This window comes from Rhipicephalus microplus, chromosome 2 (genome assembly GCF_043290135.1).
Source record: "Rhipicephalus microplus isolate Deutch F79 chromosome 2, USDA_Rmic, whole genome shotgun sequence".
Lineage (NCBI taxonomy): Eukaryota > Metazoa > Arthropoda > Arachnida > Ixodida > Ixodidae > Rhipicephalus > Rhipicephalus microplus.
The window spans coordinates 66,690,780-66,713,726 of NC_134701.1; the positions used below are offsets into that span (position 1 = coordinate 66,690,780).

General features: G+C 45.1%; 1 protein-coding gene across 1 annotated transcript in view; it reads left to right on the plus strand.

Moving 5' to 3' along the window:
• LOC119170856 (uncharacterized) overlaps positions 1 to 22,947 on the plus strand; it is a 43,415-nt gene that overhangs the window by 14,745 nt on the left and 5,723 nt on the right. The window contains exon 2 of the mRNA XM_037422137.2: positions 3,206 to 3,461. Within this exon, the coding sequence (XP_037278034.2) occupies positions 3,214 to 3,461 (248 nt within the window). The 5' untranslated portion in view covers positions 3,206 to 3,213. The remainder of the gene's footprint in view (positions 1 to 3,205; positions 3,462 to 22,947) is intronic.

Consider the following 22,947-nt stretch of genomic DNA (forward strand, 5'->3'; position numbering starts at 1 on the left):
TTTGGCTTGCGACGTTTTCACTGGTACTTGTTTGGCTGGTGCTTGAACCTTGAACGGATCGTTAGCCTTCTAGCGCTGCTCGGATAAGATAAACCAGTACCGCTGCTTGCAGCATCGAAAATTTAAGGTGGGGCCATGATGCTCACCGCGTACCAATACAATCTGAACTATACCAGTGGAAATAACATGCAAGTAGCTAATGCCTTATTAAGATTGCTGCTGTTGGTGGAAACTCATGACAACAGACCTGAGTGCTTGGCCGTTTTGGATGCCACTCCACTCACTGTGACGCAGCAAATGAAACGATGAGTGACCTTGTTTTAAGTGTGGTAGTCAAATATATGCTCACAGGATGGTCAGCCAAGTACCCTAGTGAAATGCAAGCATTTTGGAGGTGCGGAGATGAACGGTCGATTAAACAGTACTACCATATGTGGGGTGATCCGGTCATGGTGCCCAAGAGCTTGCAACCTGATGTTCTGTCCCTACTGCACGACGAACACCCGTTTATGACACGGATGGAGATGCTAGCTCGATCCTATGTTTGATGGCTTTCCTGGACATTGACATTGAAGATACAGTACGAAACTGTCACATTTGTCAAAGTGTGCTCTGAACCTAAACAGCTGGACCATTGCAACCCTGACCTTATCCTACAAGAGTTTGGTAACGTGTTCATGTCAACTATGCCACAAGAAATGGCTGTAATCTGCTGCTGAGGTCGTCGCTATTCACAATTGATCGAAGTTGTCTTCCTGCCTACGACAACTAGTGCAAAAATAATGCACTGTTTAAACAACCTCTTTGCAGCATGTGGCTACCCAGAAGAATTGGTGACTGATAATGCTCTTCAGTTTACCTCAGACAAGTGTCAAGAGTTCCTGCGACAACGCAAAATTAAGCATGAGAGGAGCCTCCACACCATGCCGCATCCAACGGAGCTGTAGAAAAGCTTGTTAGTACCATCAAAAAACAGCACCTCTGAAGCAAGCACTGGCTGACGACGTTTCAGGATTACTGTGTACTATGCAAGAGTATCTCTGTCATTTCTTGTTATTACGCAGATAGACACCAAGTTCAGTTGGAGCAAAGAAGCCAGCTGAGCTCTTCTTGAAGTATTCGACCGGTTTCGTCCGGTGAAAGTTGTCTCTACTAAAGCCTAGTTACGTGGATAACATGTTGCAGCATCAGAAAAGGTAGGCTGAGTGACGCAACAATTAAAGAGGGTCGGCCGAGTACTTCTCAGTCAGTGACAAAGTGTATGTGAAGACGGTGAGAGGTAAAGTAGAATCTTAACAGGAAGGAATTATCGAGCAAGTAGTCAGCCTATCTACATATCTTGTGGAAAATCAGAGACCCCGTGTGGTTCACCCATGTTGACCACTTGCAGAAACAAGGGACTAGTGCGGCTATCAACCACCGCCCCCAACCGCAAGGTGCAGGAGCTTGTGAGGACTTGACTATCTACTAACTCTCGGACACCGAGCCATTTTCAGAAGGAAACAATCTAATTTTAACTAGGAGCTTCAAGGAGGGCTCTACGCTAGGGGTGTTTCAAGATTAATGGAACGTGCAAAGTCATGATGACGTTGACGAGGATGAAGATGTTCCTGAGGCAACACCAAGTGTGGCAGCGTTTACTTTGGGTAATGATATATGCGGTTGTTCTATCCAACCAGGGCACGAATTCAAGCCGGCGTGCGGTTCAAGCCGACCAGACGAAAACGTCCTGGAAGGCTTCATTCCGACACAGTAAATACAGGAGTGTCTGAACACTGGTCTGGTGCCAAGAAGAATGAATCTTTATTCACATCGAACACGCTCCTCTTAACTAGAGCTAGAGACGCCAAAACGATCTGTGCGCATTTTAATTGGACAGAACAGGTATCATTCTTCATGCCTTTTATATTGCGCCTTAGTTTGTCAACTTCTGCCATAGAAGCATTAGTCCGTTTACACGCATAACTTCGTAAACACATTCTCAAGCTACACTAGTAGCGTAGCTTGTGAAAACCTCATTGTTCTAATTAGCTCTTATATGGAGGCAGGGTTAGCCAACATTGAGGCTCAATTAGTTTAACACAGAACAAATTTTGGTTGCTGTGAAAGGCAGCTAAACAGTGAAATTTGCTGCATCGTTTTTGGGCCACAGGAGGTCCATGTAGATCACTTAAGATCTGCTAGCGCACACAGTCAGTTATTCGAATACCTTGCACACAGTCTGTTAAATGCGCTTACATGCTCATACTCTACCAGCCTGTATTTCACAGTGTGATTGTTCATGCCGTAGAATATTAGAGGATCTCATTGAATTACCACATCAGAATGCGGGGTTCGTTGCAGCTTCCGACGAGCTCGTGCCTTTTGTCACTGTTTTGATAGATAGTTAAACCTCTTTACAACCGACATGCGCTGGGGAGCCATTCTTGTCTTTATGAGATGTCTCTTATAAGCAAAGTACCGCATATGTGCTTTCTTATAAACACCCATTTCAGTGTCGGCACACTGGTGTCTCTTATACCCATTTGTTTGTTCCATCAGTGTCTCTTATAAAGCGGTTTAATTGTATTAGAATACAGCTGCCGAGCTTCACAACAATAAATTGGATCACGCCCCAGCACCTCCCCCAAATGCAGCAGGCCTGTTTTTCTTAAGAGCTTTGGCACGGTGCCTTAATAAGAGCCATTCAAGCGAGGCAGCTTTAACACAAGAACTTACTGAGCATGAACCATGAAATCGCCTTGGCCAACACAGCAAAGGCTTGGTTCTTAGCTGCTGGTATAGTCTGAGTGTGTGTGCTCAGGCACACCTCAGACATTCCTATCTGTGTGTATGTGTGTGCATGTGTATGTGTGCAAATACACATGCACACACACAGCCATTATATACGTATTTGCATCCTACATTTTACTTGTTTGTGTCATAATCTATGTATTATGGTATCTTCTGAACTATGTACAGCTCATTCTTGTCTTAGCTGAAGCACCAGCAGCCAGCATTTGCACTGTTCAATTTGTACGACCAGTTTAGACGCATAGTGCCTACTAACTTCATCTGTCCCTCTGCCCTTGAGCTTTCACTTCCTAAAAAGTTGGACAGCTTTGTCACCTGCACCAACAGCAATTGGCCAAGAAACGTTTTTCGAGCCAGTGTTCGAAGAACTCAGCGTCTTTTGTTTGACACATTCTGCCATTCTCTTTCGCAGGTTTGCTCATGGAGCAACAGGCCCCTAGCGCCTGTGTGGAAGAGCACCCGTGCCCTTGCTGCGAGCGAGTGTTCCCGACAGCTGAGCGGCTAGCAGTGCATGTCAAGGTGCACCGTGGAGGACCCAAGCGGCCACTGAAGTGCGAGCAATGCTGCTGCACGTTCCCGCGCATTGACAAGCTGCGGGCTCACCAGTTGGTCCACCGGGTTGGCAAGCCCCACAAGTGTGAAATCTGTGACAAGGCATTCACGCACAAGTGAGCTTTACTGCTTTCTCTGTGGCACGTTTTTGTGTCTTTAAAAACTTTTGTCAGAAGCTAGGGTGACATCTGTCCGTGTTTTAACCCCTTTGGGGCGAACTGTGAGACACCATTATGTATTCGTTTCTAATTTAACAATCCTACTGAACCCCGAGAGGCATTGTATGAGCAGAGATTACAGGGCTTAATAGAAGTAATGCTAACAAGAGGCCGTGAAATTGTATAAAATACTCACAAGAAACTACTTTTTGTTAGCCCAAGAGCTTCAAAATGGCGTCTAATTTATCTTGTCGGTATGTACACAGCTATTTCAAGCAGCACAGAAACGGGATGCAGCGCCTGCTTTCTGTTGTCTCATCTGTGTCCTGTTTCTGCGCTGTTTGAAATAATTGTAGCCCAAGAAACTCCTTAACAAGAGACAAAGGGAATTTCACGGACAGAAGCACTAATTTCACTTCTGCAAATGATGACGCCCAAGCTATTCTGCCAACAAGATAAAGCATCAAGTCCATTCAAAACTGAAAACCTGTGTAGAATATTTCCTCTGTCAATAACCCTTGGTACCCTTGGATAGCACAGTTCTTCCTTAAACAATAATGTATTATAAGGCACAGTAATGCACTGCCACGTGGGCATCAACCAGTTGGCACACATGATTGTGCAAGTAGTAGTGAGCGCAGGTCAAGAAACTCTTGCCAACTTATCGGCCTACCACTAAAATGGAGCTGGCGAGTCGTGACCGCAGCTGATTCCATTTGCTCAAAGTACGGTTGAGAAGAGCAGGATCGGAGCTTATGTATAGGATAGTCACGTGGGTTTTTTTTTTCTTTTTTTTGTGTTAAACAGGCCTTCTTTGCAGCTTGGAAATAAATCTTACGCATGAGACTTTCATTATTGCAAATGATGCAGTGGGAGTTTCTGGCGACTTTCTGGAACTTTGCAAATCCGATCTCTTGGTCAAAGTCAATACAGTCGAACCCCGCTACAACGAAAGTGACGCAACGCGGGAAAAAGTTCCGTTGAAGCGGAATTTTTATTGTAGTGAAATTGAAAAAGTATAGCTGATCTGAGCTAGCAAAACAAAGAAACCTTTGATTCCAAAATTCGAAAAGTGTAGACCGCTTCCTTTTCTTTCCCAGCAATATCACGACGCAATTCTCACCCATGCTGAGTGACACCATGGTGAAAAGCATGCTGAAACAACGGCCACAACGGCTTTCGTAAGCGAACCTAACAGTTGCACTAACACGCTAACACCAGTGTCCGTTGTCAAACTGTAGCCGACAATGCTGAGATAGAGGCATGATATCGTGGAGCGGTGACTTTTGCCTTATTCTATGCTATTCTTAGCATCCAACACTACCGGCTGGCTGGCTTTGTGATAATGTGGATGAACAGCCGTTCTGATTGGTTACCACACTGTCAAAGCCTGAACAGAACCAAAAGCATTGGCATCAGAAAAGGCAGTCGTTCCACGATCGCACCCAGAGCAGCTGCATGAAGGAAACCAACTGAGCGAGCAATCGAAACAACTGAGCTTGAGCCATCTCTAGCTTCAGATCGTCTGTGGCTGGGAAGCAAGTCAGTGGCTAAAGCAGAACAGTCTCGTTGCCATCGCTATCTAGCAGAGGCGGCCTCTGGGCTTGGTAAGCAGGGGCAGTTTCTGGTGGTGGTGCCAACGCGTGTATTAGAATTCGTTCACATATTTCCATGTTACAAAGATGCATGAAAATCTTATTATGTTTAATGCATGGCTATAAATATATGAGCCTGGAGGTACATGGTCAAATTTCGTTGAAGTGAAACGACAGAAGAAAAAAGGTTCATTTTGATGAGAGCATTTATGCATTGACTCCTATAGACTGCTGACGGGTAACCAAGAATTTTTCGCTGTAGTGGAAATATCGTTGAGGTGGCATTCACTTCAGCAGGGCTCAACTGTATTCAGCAATTTATTCAAATAATTTGATATAACTAACTAAAACAACAAATTGTAGTGCGCACGGTGGCTGTCAGCAACATGCAGCAGATTTCACTCGCCTGCCTCTACATCTACGTTTGCTAACCTTTGACGTAAGTTAGTTGGGGCACCCGGTCTAAGTGAGAATCGAAATCATGGAACAATCTTTAAAGTTAGCACAAGCAAAATTTACGCTGTGAACACTTCAAACATAAAAATCATAGTTTCAGATAGTGTAAGATAAGAGCCTTCATTTTTAACATATAAAATATGCAAAGAGAAGCATCACAGAATGCTTAAAAAGAACACTCCTAATGAAGAACAGTTAATTTAAGGGCTTTGGGATGATATGGATCGTTTGGCCACGAAAAAGGCAAAGATCCAACGACAGTTGTGCGCGGAGCTTTGGACGGGCAGAAGAAAAATGAAGAGAGAGTGCGGTGTGCGGCTTGAGCCTGTAGAGAACGGCATGATTCGAATTGCAGCTCGCTGATTAGGGATGACTATAGAGGATTTTATTTGTTGTAATTGTAATATAGTAAATGGTAAGAAAGGAAAATGGACAAAACGATAATGTATTGCTGGTGGATACCAGACCTGCAAATTTCGAATAACGCTTTCGAAGTTCTACCACTGAGAGAAGTTCTACCACAGTGGTGGTCATCCTCCGTTTACCTTGTAGGGTGTATGTACCTGTATTTAAACGTGGGAGCATCGGTCTCCGCCACCAGTAGCTGACAGCAAGTGTGGAAAACTCTTTTTGTCTGTTGACGTCGTGTAGCACGTGATGTCATTCAAAGCTGGCAGCTGACCAGCTTTGGTCCCTGCCAGTGCCATGTTATCCTTTCATTCTCTCTCTTCAAATTTAGATGACACATGATGTGGACATAATTTGAAATGCTCTTGGGACATACAGTACACTCCCACGAAAGTCTCTTAAGGGGGGAAACAGGTCTTGGTGACAAAAAAAAATGCCAAAAAAATAGATTTTTTATTTTGGTGATTTTCGTTATCTTCTTATCATCCCACACCTGCCCACAAAAAAGGAACTCGAAATGACGCATCGTTGAGCCAAAAAATGTCATGTTTATTCATCCCAGCACTTGGTCTCGCTTTTGAAATCGCCGAAAACAGCCCCTTTTTGCATTGCTCGGATCGCGCTAACCACTCATCGGATCGCGGCCATCTTAGTCTCGTTTGAAAGAGCTTCTGTTGAGCTCGCTTTCCCGCCAGGAACGAACCTTCAGTGCTGCAGCCAGTCTGCGCTACCAGGCAAAAACAAGCGATAATACCGTGCAGTATCATTGGTCCATAGCAGTAACGTGAGTGAACAGCGGCTTGTGATTGGAGCGTGGGGACTAACAACACTGGTGATTACGCACACGCGGTCGCAAACACGCGCGTTGTCACCGCCATTCCGGAAGTTTTGTAGTTTTGCGATCGAAATCGAGATGCCGAGCCGTGCTCGAAAGTTCCGCACACTTCACTAATTTGGCAAGCGACGGAAAAAACGTGCTTTGCAGCCCAAGGAGTCATTGCAGCCAGTGCGGGCTACGTCGGCAGAGCCGAGCAAGACAGAAGACCGGTAGTCGCCGCGATGCAGCAGTCCGACACAACACAACGGCAGCATTCGATCGCTACAACTTTTACCAGTGGCGACACACGCTCAGAGTGCCATAAATCATTGCAACTGCCGACGAAGATATCTGCTTATCTCGGCGGAAGAACGCAACAGATTCCGCGACAAAGCGGTGTTGCAACACAACCGATCTTGACGACGACTTTGGTGCCGGCGGAATCAGCTGATTACTGTGATACTTCAACAAGGCACCAGGAAACAACGCCGCCGCTTGTGATTAAGACAGCAGAGAATGCTGCTGCAGCAGATCTCGCAGCTGGAAAAAGCGTGGCGGCGACTGCGACCGCTTCCTGCAGTACGCGCGATTGAGCTGCGAGGATAGATGCGACATTTTTGACATCGGCTGACCGAGTACTAATCGAGCATCGCGCCCAGCAAGAAGCAGTTGAACTTTCCTCGGTCTCGCCAACCGAGCGCAAAATGTGTTCTCACGAGTGAGCGCGGCACCAAAAGTTCATTGGCCCCGACGTATACCATGGTTGACCTCGACATGGTGAACAGTTTACTAAATGAACATTCTGCTTGCCAAGTGTGCCGTGGTCAGTTGACCATGGAACGCGACACGCGCGAGTAGGCGTAGCCGTTAAGCTGTAGCTCCACTGCAGCAACTTCAGAGAAGTTGGTTCGAAATGGAGCTCGTGACGGGTTGGTGGCAGCAGTAACTGCAACCCATTCGAAATCAACGTTCGCACGGCACATGCGGTTCAGAGCACTGGGAATGGTCAGACAGCTCTGAATGACATCTTTGCTGCTATCGGTGTTTCACATCGGGGCCTTCACACGAAAACGTACCGAGAGTACTTAAAAATGAAGCTTTAGCCAGCAGCAAGGAGAGCTTGTGCAGAACATTTGACTAAGTGTGCCACAGTGGTAAAGTGCCTCTACAAGGACCTCAATTTCGGCAACCTCGGAAATATTGCCAACTTTTTTGATAAAAGCTGGCACACAAGACGACACGCCTCTCACATTGGAATAGTCACTGAGATAGAAGTTTTTTCAGGTTATGTGCTAGACTATGTTGTGCTTTCTAATTTTTGCCTCGGCTGCGAATGTGGACCGAAACACGAGAGCCCGGAATACTCTGAATGGAAAGCCAAACATTTATGCCAGAAGAATACCTCATGCAAGGCTGGCCTAGTGGAAGTAGAGGCAGCAATGATTTTATTTCAGCGCTCCCTTTCGCTTTCATGGCCTCAGGTACACCACCATGTTTTGTGATTGTGACAGCCGGTCATACAGTGCTGTCAAAGAAGCTAAGGTGTACGGCTTTATAAGTGTTGAAAAAGAAGACTGCTCGAATCATGTGCAGAAGCGCATGGAGACTGTGCTTCGGAACCTCTTGCAGAAGCACAAAGGGGCAGCAGCAAGCGCATCAGTGTCAAAGGCCCCCTCACGGGTGACCTCATCACAAAACTGATGAGTTATTACGGCTGGGCTTTGAAATCTCATTCTAGGAATGTGGATGAGATGCACAAGGCTGTGTGGGCTGCGTATCATCATGTGACATCCACTGACAAGAAATCAAACCACAGCTTCTGTTCACATGGCCCCGAGTCTTGGTGCAAGCATAATGCAGCCATGTCAAGGATTGAGCCCATCCCAAAAAGTAAGTACAATTTACCAGAGGCTCTGAGCAATGCACTGCGTCCTGTTTATGAACGCTTGTCCGACAAGAAGCTCCTGCAGAGATGCACCAGAGGGAAGACGCAGAATGCGAATGAGACCTTGCATTCCGTCATTCGGAGCCTCTCATCGAAGGACAAAAACGTGTCATTGTTTGCCGTTGAGACTGCCATGGCAGATGCTGTTATGCGTTTCAACTTAGGGAACAAGGAATCTAGTTCGCTTATTTTGCGTGAACTGCAGCTAGATCAAACATGCACAGGTAACCAGCGGACGGTTGAGAAAGACTATCGCCGTGCCGTCGGCTCGAAGAGGAAACGTGCATCTTCAGTGACGTTCCAGGCAGCCGCAAAGAAGAAGCACAATCAAAAGCCTGCTTCAGACTACTCCGCAGGGAATTTCTGAGTGATTGTGAATACAAGTGCTATGACTTTCGTGCATGAAATTTTTATTTTCACAATTTTTTCAGTTTTTGCATTTTTCTCAAATACAGATTTTTGCATGTTTTGAATTTTGGGATGAGCACTGTGTCGGTAACAATGATTGGATTTTCTTGATCTTTTTTTATTTGAATGCTAGGGTATTGAAGTGTGCAAGAAAGCCTTGATAAAATGTTTAAGGACATTGTAAAATTTTGAATTTTTCCAGAAATCACCTGTGAAAATTTAGAGCTAAGAGACTGCGACATGAAAACTTTATAACCTTGGGTAAAATTTAGATACTAGCATGAAATTGCATATTTGCTCTATTTGAATATTCAGCAATATACAGGTTCAATTATAGCTCTTTTGATGCATTACTTTTTATGTAAATCACATCCCAAATTCATAAAGTTATGTAAATCACATCCCAAATTCATAAAATAGGAAAAGTTGTAACTTTTTTTATTGATGTAAAGGAAATGTAATTCCATATTTTCAATTGGGGTGAAAAGCTGAATATTCCATAAAAAAATCATGTCTCTAGGCCTAATCATAATATATTTCACTATTGGGTCCCATGTCCTCCCTTAAATGAAATTGTTGCCTAAATGGAACAACTGCAACTAATAAGTTTAGTTTCCTACTTCAATATTGTACCTCTGTTTATCTCTCGGTAAACGAAACTTTTCTTGAAGGAAACACATTTTCTTAGTCCCTTCAGGTATCGTTCAAGAGGAATCTACTTTAATTTGAAAAGCTCCTCCATGTGAAACACGCCCCTTCCGAGAACACATTCTGTTGTTGGCTTCAGCAACCTACCATTTGCGTTCTTCATGCCTCATTGGCCGGTTCTTGCCTATTTCGTTGGTGTAAGCCACATCATAATCCTTGCATATAGTTCTTTGTTGGGTACACCCACTCTTATTGTCCTCAGGTGTGCAGTCCTTGGGTCATGCCACAACTTGTGCTGAGGTGTAGTGGGGCTTAAAAGTGGCCTGCATGACCAGGGGATGTGAAGCCCTCTGAACGGAGTTTGATACACCTTGAACATTGGGAATAGACTCAATGGTTGTCTAGAAGTACTTGTTACTGGGTGAGTTGGTACATGTTAACAAAAAGGGGATAACTGCGCTACACATGTATAAAACACACATATGCTCTGTTTTGCGACTGATTTTTATTTCACACAGTCCACCTATAATGTGCCTTTTGCATGACTCTACGGCTCTGGGAAACGATCTGTGGGGAGGCGCATGTTTTTCGCGATGGCATCGGTGGTGAGAGCGGTGTAGGTGGCACAACTAATGAATTTATCTATAAATATGGTTCGGTTATCGCGATGCTAGCAACTAGTGCAGCTCATAGATGCACTTCGCACGGGTGCCCAGCAGCAACATTCTTTTTTGTTTGTTTTTTCCCCGCTTTCTAAACGCCACAATCGGCACCTCGAAGCGTGCATCAGGGCCGTGAGGAACCACAATGAAGACGGCAGTTCGTCGCAGCCTTCGATTCTGCAAGACAGTGTGAAAAACAGTTCATTAAAGGTGTGTTCGTGTGCTAACTAAATGAATATGTCACTTTTCTTGCAGGGCGATTTGTTTGTCTCGTAGCTCAGCAGTGCAGTAGCCATGATGCTTGAGCTATGGCTTTTGTTTGCGCAATATGCTTTTTTTCTCCATTTGCTTTGGAATGATGTCAACAGCAAGGTGTAGTTGAGTGGGCGTTGGTGTCGGTCTCAATTGAACTATGCTGTTAATTTTGTGGTCTTCTAAATATCGGAAAAGAGTTGCTATAAATTGTTCGCTCGAGCATAATGAATGCGTGAAAGTAAACATTCGACAGAAGTCTGTCTGGTTGGGTATGAAACTGGGATATGAAAGGACCCAACGAACCAAACCCAGAGTCAGCTAAACAAGCTACTCGCGGAGACTTTCAAGCATTACCCGGATCTCAGAACACTTTACCTGCGACTAATCTGCCGTAACGGATGCTCATCGAGTTTTTATGGACTACCAAAAATTCACAAGCCTGGCGTCCCCCTCCGACTGATTGTAGACTTCACTTCCTCCCCATGCCGAGCCCTTTCAAATTTTCTACACCAAATCTTCACCCGACTAACTCGGAAGACATCAACTCGTGTCCGTGATGCCAGCTACTTCGTGCAGCTAGCGTCAAATGTCAGCATCGGCGATGACGAGAGCAAGTTTTCATTTGACGTCATTTCATTGTTCACCAACGTGCCAGTTCCCTTAGCTGTCTCTGCTGCCCGTGCTGCACTTGAGGAGGATGCAAGCCTGAGTGAAAGGACTCTGGCGGTTGACGAGCTCTGTCGTCTACTGGAGTTCTGCCTCTCCAGTACGTCCTTCTCCTACAAAGGAACTATTTTCAGGCACAACAGTGGAACCGCGATGGGAGCTTCTATCTCCGTCACGATGGCAAACCTGACCTTGGAGTACATTGGAGAGAAAGCACTCAGCTCTTTCTCGCCGTAACCCAAGCTTTTTCTGCGTTATATGGACGATTGCTTTTGCGTCATTAAGACGGCTGGAGTTGAAAACTTCAGACAACACCTAAATTCTGTTCCCCAGCCATACGATTCATGACCGTGTGTGAAAGCAACCACTGCCTGCCCTTTCTCGACGTCCAGGTGGCAAGAAAGCGCAACGGCCTGGAGTTCTCCGTTCATAGGAAGCCAACGCACACTGGTTGCTACCTTCAATTCGATTCTTCCCACCCCGCCTGCCACAAGGCTTTGGTTGTCACCACGCTACTCGAGAGAGCTACGAACTTATGCTCTAATGACACCAATCGAAAGAAAGAGGAGGCCCACGTAATTGGTGACCTCAGAAAAAACGGATACCCAAAAAACTTCATTCAAGCCAATACCTGCCGCCCAGAGCAACAGAGGATATGAAAACACCAGTCAACCTGAATTGGCAGCCCCCCCGAAACGCGTACCGATTCCATACATTTAGGGAACCAGCGAGATGTTAGCGCGGATCTTCAGGAAGGAAGGGGTTCGTATCACGCACGTGCCTTCGTGTACGCTGGGCCGCCTCCTTCCCCGCCTGGAAGACCGGCCAACAATGGACAGGCGCCCTGGTGTCATTTACAAAATTCCGTGTGCCGAGTGCCCCTCGTCGTATATCGGTGAGACGAAAAACCTACCGGAACGACTGAAGCAACAGGCCAACGATATACGGAAGTTTTGCAAAGAGTGCAACGCAGTCGTCGAACATGCTGAGTCGTTGGATCACAAAATAAATTTTGAAGCGACGGCCATCCTTGAAAGCGAGCCGAACTGGAGGAGAAGATTGTTACTCGAGTTGTGGCTCTCTCGGAACCCTTCCCTCAGTGTGTTCACACGGTCTGCGCTCCACGTCAAAATGAGAGAGAGAGAGAGGGGGTCATTAGCCACCCCGTGAGTGCTTTGAAGACGACGCTGCTACATAGCCTCCGCAGTCACTCCTGAGGAAGGAATCAAGTCGGTTCTGAAACGTCGGGTTTCTTCAAAATTTTTGGTTGGAGTCTAAATCATCTCCCTTTATGAATGCACAATAGAATAGTATTGTCACCTGTCATTCACAGACACTCTATGGTTCATTTCTGTTGTCAAAGCGCATTCGTTGTTCAGTGAAAAAGCAAAAAAAAATCTGCGTGTGTTGAGGTGAATGCAACATGTCAATTCATAAATCCTGCAGAATTTCAATGCGCATGTCTTTTTTTTTGTCGTCAATGTAGTGCTATGTTCATGGATATTGCAGGTTCATCGTCTAACTTACCCAGGCACCTCCATTTCGGTTAAACGACAGTGGAACGTGCATGTCTTGACAGGTGACGTGAGTTAGGCACGTCAAACACATCGAAGCACATCATTCACTAAAATCATTTCTACGCGCTCCCATAGTAAAAGTTTGTGCAACAGCACGCTAAAGCTGTGGCCCAGCAGTTCATATCATTAGTATGAATACAACAATAAAGAAAATGTGTTATATTCACCCAATGAGTCATTTGTAGGCCGATATGCCACCTGTAGTCTTTGCCACGAATGTATGCACTATGCACAATGTGGCCCTTCATTGACAGAAGGCAAATGCTACTCTGAAGTCTCCATGTGGGCCTGCAACTTATTGAACACGAGGTTGCACACGCACCTCTTATTGCAGAGTTTCGGCCCTTTTGTGGTTGGCAGGGTGAACCGGCTGTGAACCAGTTGCCGCGATGACGGCAGTCAACTGCTTCTTGTGCGGCATTTACATTGTTGCTGACCTATTCTTCCATCCGTTGGTCACAGAAAAGAAGCCGCTGGTCATGTAAATACTTCCAGGTGGCTCCATGTCACAAGACAACACTCAGACTGGGCAATTAGCAAATGCACCGCCGGCACCATCTCTGCTAAGCAGTGGCGGTGGTGGCAGAAGCTCACCACGATTCGTTTCCGGAAGTGTCCACGAAAGGGCACCACACAGACATGCAAAAGGCTGATTATGTTTCCCAGAAACCATCATCGCGTAAGCGCTTATCAGTAAGGTACCACTACGAAAATCTTAGCAATCTTAAGACGTCACTTTGACACCGTTCATCAATAAATCTCATCTGTATGTTATGCAAAAACGCTGATGACTCGGACACATTCATTTCTCTTCTTCCTAATTTAGTACACTTCGCAAATTTTCTTTGCTCTATTATCGCAGCAGCGGTTCAATATCTTTACATCTTTCAGTTTCGGTTCACACTTGTACTCTGAGCAGTGGGTGGGTAGGTGCCCAGTTGTATTGTTTTTTATTGAGAATTGATGTTCACGCATGTGCATGTTCACACATCTTCGGGTATGTCCTACATAACTCTTTTCACATAACAAAGGACTTTAATAGACCATGCCAACGTTGCACTGCGTATATAAATTCGCATGCCTTTTCCTGGTACTTGTATATGCTGTTTTAGCGGTCTCCTATACGCGCACACAGCCCTGCAAGCTTCTCACGAGCTGAAAACACGACTTTACTTCATGTAGCTTTCCTACCTTCTTGAGGTGGCGTGTTTGTGCACATAGGGTGCAACTACACATCTCTTTTCAACCTTCCTTTGAGGAGGAACGTTCGAGCTTTCAGCCTTGATTTTCTTCAGCATTGCCTTCGCTGCTGCAGTTATCACATATTGCAGGAAGCCAGCATCTTTTAATCTAACCATCTGCGCGGCAAGGCTTTGCTGCACTGCATGTATGCAAGATTTCTTCAATTCCAACATGACGCACTGTGATGCTATGGCCCGCTTCACTGTTTTTGAATGGCTTGAACCATAAGGTATCAACCTCTTTTGGGGCCTCGGGCTATATTTGCAACAAACATAGTCATCAAGGAAGGTTAGAGGCATGTCTAAAAATTGAATTTGGTCACCTTATGTTAATTAGCTCATGAGTGAATGATAACCTCTTTGCCGTGGCGCTGAGAAAGTTGAAGTACATTTTCAATGGAATCGTCATAAATGAAGGTGTCTCGCTTATTAAAAGGGCGAAGAAATCATCTATGCAATGATATACACACAAAGCATAGTCACGGTTGAACCCTTCGTTTACTGCTCTATCAAAACCCGATAAAACAATATTGCATAACAAGGGGGCAGCGCAAGACCCAATGCAGATGCCCTGCTTCTGTACCTAGCAAGTGTCTTCCTACTGTATGGTGGAGGTGGTGTACAAACATTATTTATTGTCCGGCAAATTAGTGGCCCGGGCTAAGGTCTCCCACGTCGGGACGTCAAGGCCTTGCCTCTCTGCCGCTTCACGGGCCTGCTGGACGTCCCAGAGTTGGTCGGCGAGCTTGGAGCTCTGCAGGGCGACTTCCCACCTCGCCAAAAGAACATCGGAAATAATATGCTTCGCTTTAGCCTCGCATTCCCAGAGCATGTGTATTAGAGTAGCTGTGTCTGTCTGGCAGACCTTACAGATGTTGGTGCTATAGATCTCGGGGTATATTCGGTGACATATCAGAAGATTAGGGTAAGTGCTCGTTTGCAACTGTCGCCAGGTAACTGCTTGGGCTCTGCATAAATTGGGATGAGGCATCGATGAGCATTGAATTGAGCATCGGCGGGTCAAGTAGAACTCCTTGGTCTATTCATTGTATCTTGTAAGTCGATCCCGGTCCAGATACTTTTCAAAAAGCCTATCGCCTTCTTCCAGGTTTGTTGCGTCGCATGCAGCGAAGTGCGCTACCTCGTTAAGGTTGGGAAAGGGCGAGTAGACTTCGCCCATATTGGCTGGGAACCAAATCAAGGTAGTCTGGGAAATCTGGCCGGCATGCACCAGTACGTGAAGGGCTTCAGTCGAAATCCGACCCTTAGCCGAATTCCGCACTGCTGAGCATCAGTCACTGAGCACAGTTTGAGTTTCAGGGTCAGTTATAGCCAGAGCAATGGCCATTTCTTCAGCTATATCCGGGTGTCGGGTCTTGATACTAGCTGCGTGCGTTGTCGTTTTGTCGGTGTAAATCACTAGGATAACAAGCCGCCGTCTGTCCAGATAGCACGCAGCGTTAGTGGGACGCGTGTTTTTATCGTTGCACTATGTTTTCAGTAGAATGTAGCTCTGGCTTTTCTACGACCTGGGCTGTAAATCGTGTTCATGTTTCTTGGAATCGGAACAACGTGTATTTTCTTTCTAATTCGCTTACGTATGTCCACCTTGTCACCATGCTGTCGGTGATATGTGATGCCCAGCTCTTGTAATATATGTCTTCCCGTGTTGGTGAGAGTAAGCCTTTCAAGGTGCGAGATTCGCTCTGCTTCCGCTATTTCATCCAAAGTGTTATGAATGCCCTGTTGGAGTAACCTCTCAGTGCTGGTAGATTCTTATTTGCAAGATGTTTCAGCGCGCGAACAAAGGAAAAAGGACAGGGTAGACAGAAAGAGCACTTATATTCTTGCCACTCTGTCAAATAAAGTTAGTTGGAAGTCAGCACTCTTGCTGTCTACCCTGTCCTTTTTCCTTTGTTCGCGCGCTGAAACATCTTGCAAATATGACTACGCACCAACTAGCCCAAGTTTCCACTCTTGTGGTAGATTCTGGTAGGCCAAGAGCGACTTTGTATGCCTTGCGGATGATAATAAACTTGTTCTTTTCACCTATATACCAGTTGTGCATTGACACTACGCATACGATGTGGCAGATGACAAAGCAGTGTACCAACCTAATGAGGCTGCTCTCCTTCAGTCCACCTCTTCTATTTGTGACTCGCTTGATAAGTCTGACCGTGTTGGTGACCTTGTTACAGAGCTTGTTTACAGTCTCACCATTCACCCCGCTGGATTCGATAATCATGCCAAGGACTCGGATGCATTTGACAATAGGCATGATGCCCCCACCTTTGGTGTGCGATTGGACCTCTTCATTTGCTCTTGTTTTGATGAAACTCTTGGGAGGCCTTCCCTACTGTATAAAAGTCTAGTAAACATAAAACTGCAACAATGCTAAAAAGCTGTCTACCGTCACCTGGCTGTGTTCTGGAATGCTAACTTGATATCAGATTCGATGCAGTTACAAACAGACTGGTACAATGATGAATGAGGAATAAAATAAAAGAAATTTTCCATGTCGATGGAGAAGCTGTCACCAATGGTGTTACTCGACTGCTACACCCTAATAATAATTTCTGATCTGCTCCAGTGTGTGTCTGCTTTATTCGTGTGTAACACAATTATCCTCTTCATGTCAATGGTTGTCGTCTTTGCTTTTTAAGCAGCGCTCATTCCTCTTCGCTGTTTTTTTTTTCTTTTTTTCATGACTAAGTAGGCTATTCTGTAGGTGATCATCCTAAGTATCCTAAGTTCTTGTAGAGACTTCATAGGGTGCCTGCCAATCACGAAGTTTCTCTTTTTTGCCAGGCTAGTGGTGAGAAACTCAGTTTTTGTCCTCAGTAATCATCTTTAAATCGCTGCCATCATTACTGACAAGCACTGTATTGCCTTGAAATTGTAGCTTGCCAAGATGTTGTGTGTTAATCTTTATTCCCATATTCTTCGATTCTAGGTGGTTCAACATTTCCAAACATGCAGTGAACATTGGAAACATCGTATCTCCTAGTCTCGCACCTTTCTTTATCATACTGCTCTTCTTGAGAAGATAAGTAGCTGTATAGTCTGTTTTGATGTTAGCTAATGTTTTTATATTCAAAACAGCCCTTGATTACATAATGCAGGCAAAACTGCTGGTGTTATTGAGTCAAATCACTTCTTTAAGTGTTGTCACGTCATCTACTTCGAAACTGTTTCGTTAGAGTTCACTGTTTTCTTTAAGGACTCGTACAGAATACTGCTCTAATTGCCATGAGGATACTATAGGCAATTTTTAAAGCAATTTGTGGTCTTTCTATACTTTCTATTTTTTGGGTCCTAATTATTCTTTTTACTGGATCTGTTTAGCAGTGATTGCATGCTTGAATCTGCGCATCCCATTTGGCAAATCAGTTTAGGAAAGCCTGCAAGGTGGAGTAAACTTCGTGAAAGAAAAAATTGTAATGCAGTAATTTTTACTGCAAAGCTGTGAATGAAAATATTATATATATTTCTCACAAAATAGCTTCGTATATATAAAAATTCAAACTTGTCCAGAATTTGAAGCAGCATGGCCATTCTCTCAGTTGAGCTTACCGGGAGTCCACCATATTGCTGTGAGAAGGCAGATTGATTGGCAACTCTGAGCATGAGGATGCAGAATGTACCAGGTTAAAATGTCTTTTGATACCCTCCGGTTTGAACAGGATATTGCCGTAAAATGTTGCGCATCAGAGCGAGCGCCCACATCAATTTCACAGCCAATTTTGAATTTCTGCGCTATGCTGGGAAAATGCCCGCCACATGCACACTCTCTCAGTAATTTCAACTTGCTGTGGGGTAGTGACTCGTTCTGAGTTTTACAGCCTAGAAGGGGTAGATGCTGTTCTTGAGAAATAGAAGGTTCAAACAAGCAAAGCATTCAGGACAATAAACAGCAGACATAACCTTTAAGGGCAGTCTTGAATCGTGATGCAATCACAGCGTGGGCCATAAAAGAGGAAGGAGATTCCACTTTGTTCTTCTAATGGGCAAAAAAAAAACGTTAAAAAGTTTGCGTAAAGGCGAAGGCTGAAGACAGGATCACATTTGAGAATATTTTGTAATAAGTTATTGTTTAAGTTATGTGTTTCGATCTGGGAGCATAGGAAAAAGGCACAGTTAGGAAGTTTTTCAGTGAAAGAGTTTGTTGGTAGGCGCAAAATAAGAAAGTGCTAGTTGTGCGTCATTAACTTTAATGGGTAAAGTGAGCTCACCTGTTGCAGATTGATTCTGCCAGAGCACACAAGGCGGATGATTGTTTGACAAGGAGGAGATTGTTATTCACCTATTCGTTTTGCAAAGCTGCAAATAAATGCCATCAGGGCAGTTGCTCTGTAAAGTTAAAAAGGAATTCCTGGACAATCTACACAATATACGCTCCTAGTAGCTAAAGCTGTCTGTCTGCGTAAAACTTTCATGACCAGGCCTATCCTCATTGATAGTGTGTCGTCGATATTTACAACTTCAATATTTGTCCCCCTCCGAGCGCTTGTGGCCATCTTATGCTGCCCAACGTGTAAAAGGAGGAGTATTTCACTATTTTCGCTTTTGTGTTTCTGATTTCACCTCATGGGAATCTTAAAGCGTGTTTCATTACGTGCAGGGGAGCGTGCGTAGTTTCAATAATAGGGTCGGCATTGGGTATGACTGCTTCAGGAAAACGGCGAATTTTGGAGGATTGTCATGCATATGGGCTGGACTCTTCAAATGATGACAACAGCACAGGCTCGGAAGACGACATCAACGCTTCTGATTTCAGCACAGACGACGATGCTTCGCCTAACCACCCCGGAACATCCTCGGTCGTCCGCTGATGAGAGTAGCTTCGCGCTCGAGCCACGTTATGCCCGGCGTGTGTCGGCGTAAGCTGATCCGATGTGTTCTGAATGTTAGGCGCTCTTATGTCCATGGTGTCCAGATCCTTCGGGCGGGACCACTTTCCAGTGACAGCAGAGAGAGTACAGTTTTGTACGCAAAGGCAGCCGGGAGTCAATCTGGAACTGTGCTCCGATGTGCCACGTGGTGCTTCGCGAGAGCTGCCTACTTTTCTCTTTGTTTTTTACTACTCAACTTATTGGAGAGAACACAAAACAAATGCATTTTGTGAAACATGCACACCAAACCTGTGTTTTAGCACATTGCGAAACTGCTTAGCACGATGGCATGAAAGATGCCACATGTAATGCTATTTGTTGTACACAAAAACTTTTGCATTTACATGCTTATATTTACAGGATATTTGTGTGTGTTTTTTGTGCTTAAACTGTGTATTTATGTTTTTTTCTTTATGCTTATTCTGTTCAGTGCAGTGCTGATAGTTTTATGAAATTCCTCCTTTCATGTTACAATTTTTGTTTGATAATTTTTTGCGTGCTATTGTTAATGAATTTGTGGTTTGAAACTGACTTTGAAAGATAACTCCTTGCTGTACATTTTGATACTATTGTAGAGAGGAAGAAGATTATGTGCCGCAGTGGGTCACGCCTTTAGCGAGAGGAGCCAAGCGCGAGCATTTGCCCCGAGTGCTGTGATTCCTGGGTCCGTTGCTGCCGTCCGCTTTCCGCATCAATAGACCTGCTGTGCAAGTACTACTTGCGCCAATAAACCCCGTTTCAGAGTGGTGGTGGTGCGTTGTAACTCAACCTGGAACTCCGCAACAGGAAACTACCTGCCATCCCAGAAATGGCTGAAGAAAACACCCAGCAAGGTACGACCCAGCCTCCGATGGTCATCGTGCCCACTGCGCTATGCGTGCGCGATCCACCTTTTTTCGACGGTACCGATGAGCAAGACGTAGAAGATTGGCTGTCGGCATTTGAAAAGGTAGACGCAAGCAACAAGTGGGACGACACATTGAAGCTGCAATATGTACCCTTCTACCTGAAAGAGGTAGCGAGTCTCTGGTTTAACAACCACCACTCGGAATTCGCAACTTGGGGTGCTTTTAAGCTACGCATTACCGATGTATTCGGTCGCCCCGAGGTACGCAAGCTCCGTGCCGAGCAGCGTCTACGGGGACGCGCACAGCTTCAGGGGGAAGGCTTCACAAGCTACATCGAGGATGTGCTCGACTTGTGCAAGCGCCTTGACCCTTCAATCGAAGCAGACAAGATCAAACACATTTTGAAGGGGATAGACGACGCCTTCCAGATGCTGCTGGCCAAGGGCCCCCGTATCGTGTCCGAACTCACCACTCTTTGCCAGAGCTTCGAGGAATTGCGCAAACAACGGGTCATGACATGGCGGCCAGCGGCTACCGACGAAACTCTCGCGGCATTGACCCTAGGTGGAGACCACAACACAGTCATGTCGGAAATCAAATGATATGTGCGCGAGGAGGTGTCTGTGTCTGTCGTATCAACCGGCAACGGAAGCCTCTTCTGAGCGTCTCCCGCCCGCCATCAGACAGGTAATACAGGCGCAGGTCTCTGAGGCACTGCCGCCCGTCTCTCAGACAACACCTGTCACCGCGCCATTGACTTACGCTGCTGTTGCTGCTACTCCACCACTCTGAAACGGTGTTTATTGGCGCAAATAGTACTTGCACAGCAGGTCTATTGATGCGGAAAGCAGGCGGCAGCAACGAACCCAGGAATAACAGCACTCGGGGCAAACGCTCGCGCTTGGCTCCTCTCGCTAAAGGCGTGACTCACTGCGGCACATAATCTTCTTCCTCTCTACACTATAAACATTATCATCACAAACTTTGGGCGGCATAAAAATCTTTTCTAGACTACCTAAAATGTTCGAATTTCTCAAGGTCACTAAAGTGTTAATAAGCCTACTTTTTGTATCTGTCACTACGACTGTACTGGGGGATAGCCAGCTTCAAAGTTATGCTAGTTGTACTTTTTAGAAAATGAGTGCAAAATTCCTTGTTTGAGGTCACCGGTGTTTGGAAACATCAGGCACTTCACACAGGTAATTTCATACTGCATGATATAGTAGTATTCTGCAGGCATGCATGCACACATACTGTATACTGATATTTATAGAAGGACTTTAAAGTGTTCCTCTATGCTACTTGTGTGCATAAGTGCGTGCTGATAATTGCTTGAAAAGGTAGATATGCTGCTCCAAGGTGAATTTGGTTGGTGCCAAAAGACATTGCGAGTTCTTTGGCACAGTTGCACGACTTTATGCTATCTAAGGTTCAAAGAAACGCTACTCTTGAGTATACACTCAGTATTTAACAGCACTTTTTAGTTTCCACATGCATTTATTCATAAATTGATTAATTAGGCTTTATTAGTGAAAATAGAAGCGGGTACTGAAAAAAATCATATACCTGCAAGGAATGTTCTATAATACATATAGATTATGGGTAGGTTGTCCTTGTTTCAGCTGTATTATGTACACATTTTGCATATGATTTTCTAATTGCCATGGCCATCTTTGTTGTCACTTTGCTCAATGTTACAGGTACTACTATTAAACTGTAGCTGGTGACATTCACACATTGCTGACTATCATTTATGTGAGGTTATACTTCATTTGGCATCATCAAATTCTATACAGTGGTGATCAGCTATGTTCCTGCACTGTGCCAACAGAAAAAGCTTTTTACTATGCCAGAACAGTTGCTTGTCATCAGGGGTGAGACAGCTGCACATATTTTCGATACCTTTCTGTTTTGTTGCCCCAAACTGGTCCAAAAGCATAAAAATCACGACAATTGCGCCGAACAGCACCAAAACAGCCTCGAAAGCATGAATTTTGATGTCAACTTCAGCTTCAGCAGGGGAAAAAAGCCGAGTTGACTAATAAGATGATGACTAATAAGATGATGAAATAAAAGATGCGTGTGTTTTTTTTTACTTTTCAATTTTCTGGTGATGAAAGCTCCCATGGTGCCGCCATAATCACCTCTAAATTGTTGAAAATATGTGTGATCCCCCAGAAATGTGCTCCCGTGCATCGAGTGTGCTGCTTCTACTGGCTACGTTGTGTGTTCTCGTGCCAATGTCACTTAGCGAAAACCACTGAGTCAAGTGGCAAGCATAGAAGGGTTGAATTTTCGGTTCTTGTGTGTAGCACGTTCGTCCAGTCGCTGCGGTTTTCATGTCGATGCTGCTGTGTGCGACCACTTATGCGTACGCGTTTTGCTGTGAACGAGTTACTGTAAACGTGGAGTCATTTCCCTGCATGCAACGCGTCTCCTGGATGCCCTGGTGTGTGCACGTGGGTTCTCAAAATGGGTTTCATGAGCAACAAAACGTGTGCAATGCATTCCCAGCTTACGTTCATTAGCTACTAATTTATTCATACAAGCGAGTTCTCATTGCATTTTGCATTGAAAAAAGCCATCGCACGCGAAATCCGCACATCGCTGTCTGCAGGTAGCGAGAGACAAACTTGGTTATTTCCGAAGCCATGGTGCAGAACGCGCGTTCAAACCATTAATCATTTCAAACGATATTGTTAACGGGCACCTCGGCGCTTTATTCATGACTCATGACTCGTGGCACGTTGCCGGTCACGTCGCACATTTTTCATGAACAGTGATTTGCCACTGCTTCGTTTTTCAATCAAAACTCGCAACAAGCACTTTAAAAGGCATCTCTGCATGCCAGCTCTGGGCTACACGAGCTTTTATAGTTCGGCTTTACGTTCGGTCGGTGTTTTGGTCTGCGGCAGTTCCGCAGTGTGACTGCCAAACTTCGTTTTCTTTCTTATCTTTTTTCGAAATAAAGCTGGCGTCTGTACATTTGACGATTCGTTCGCGTGGACACGAATTGCTTACCTGCA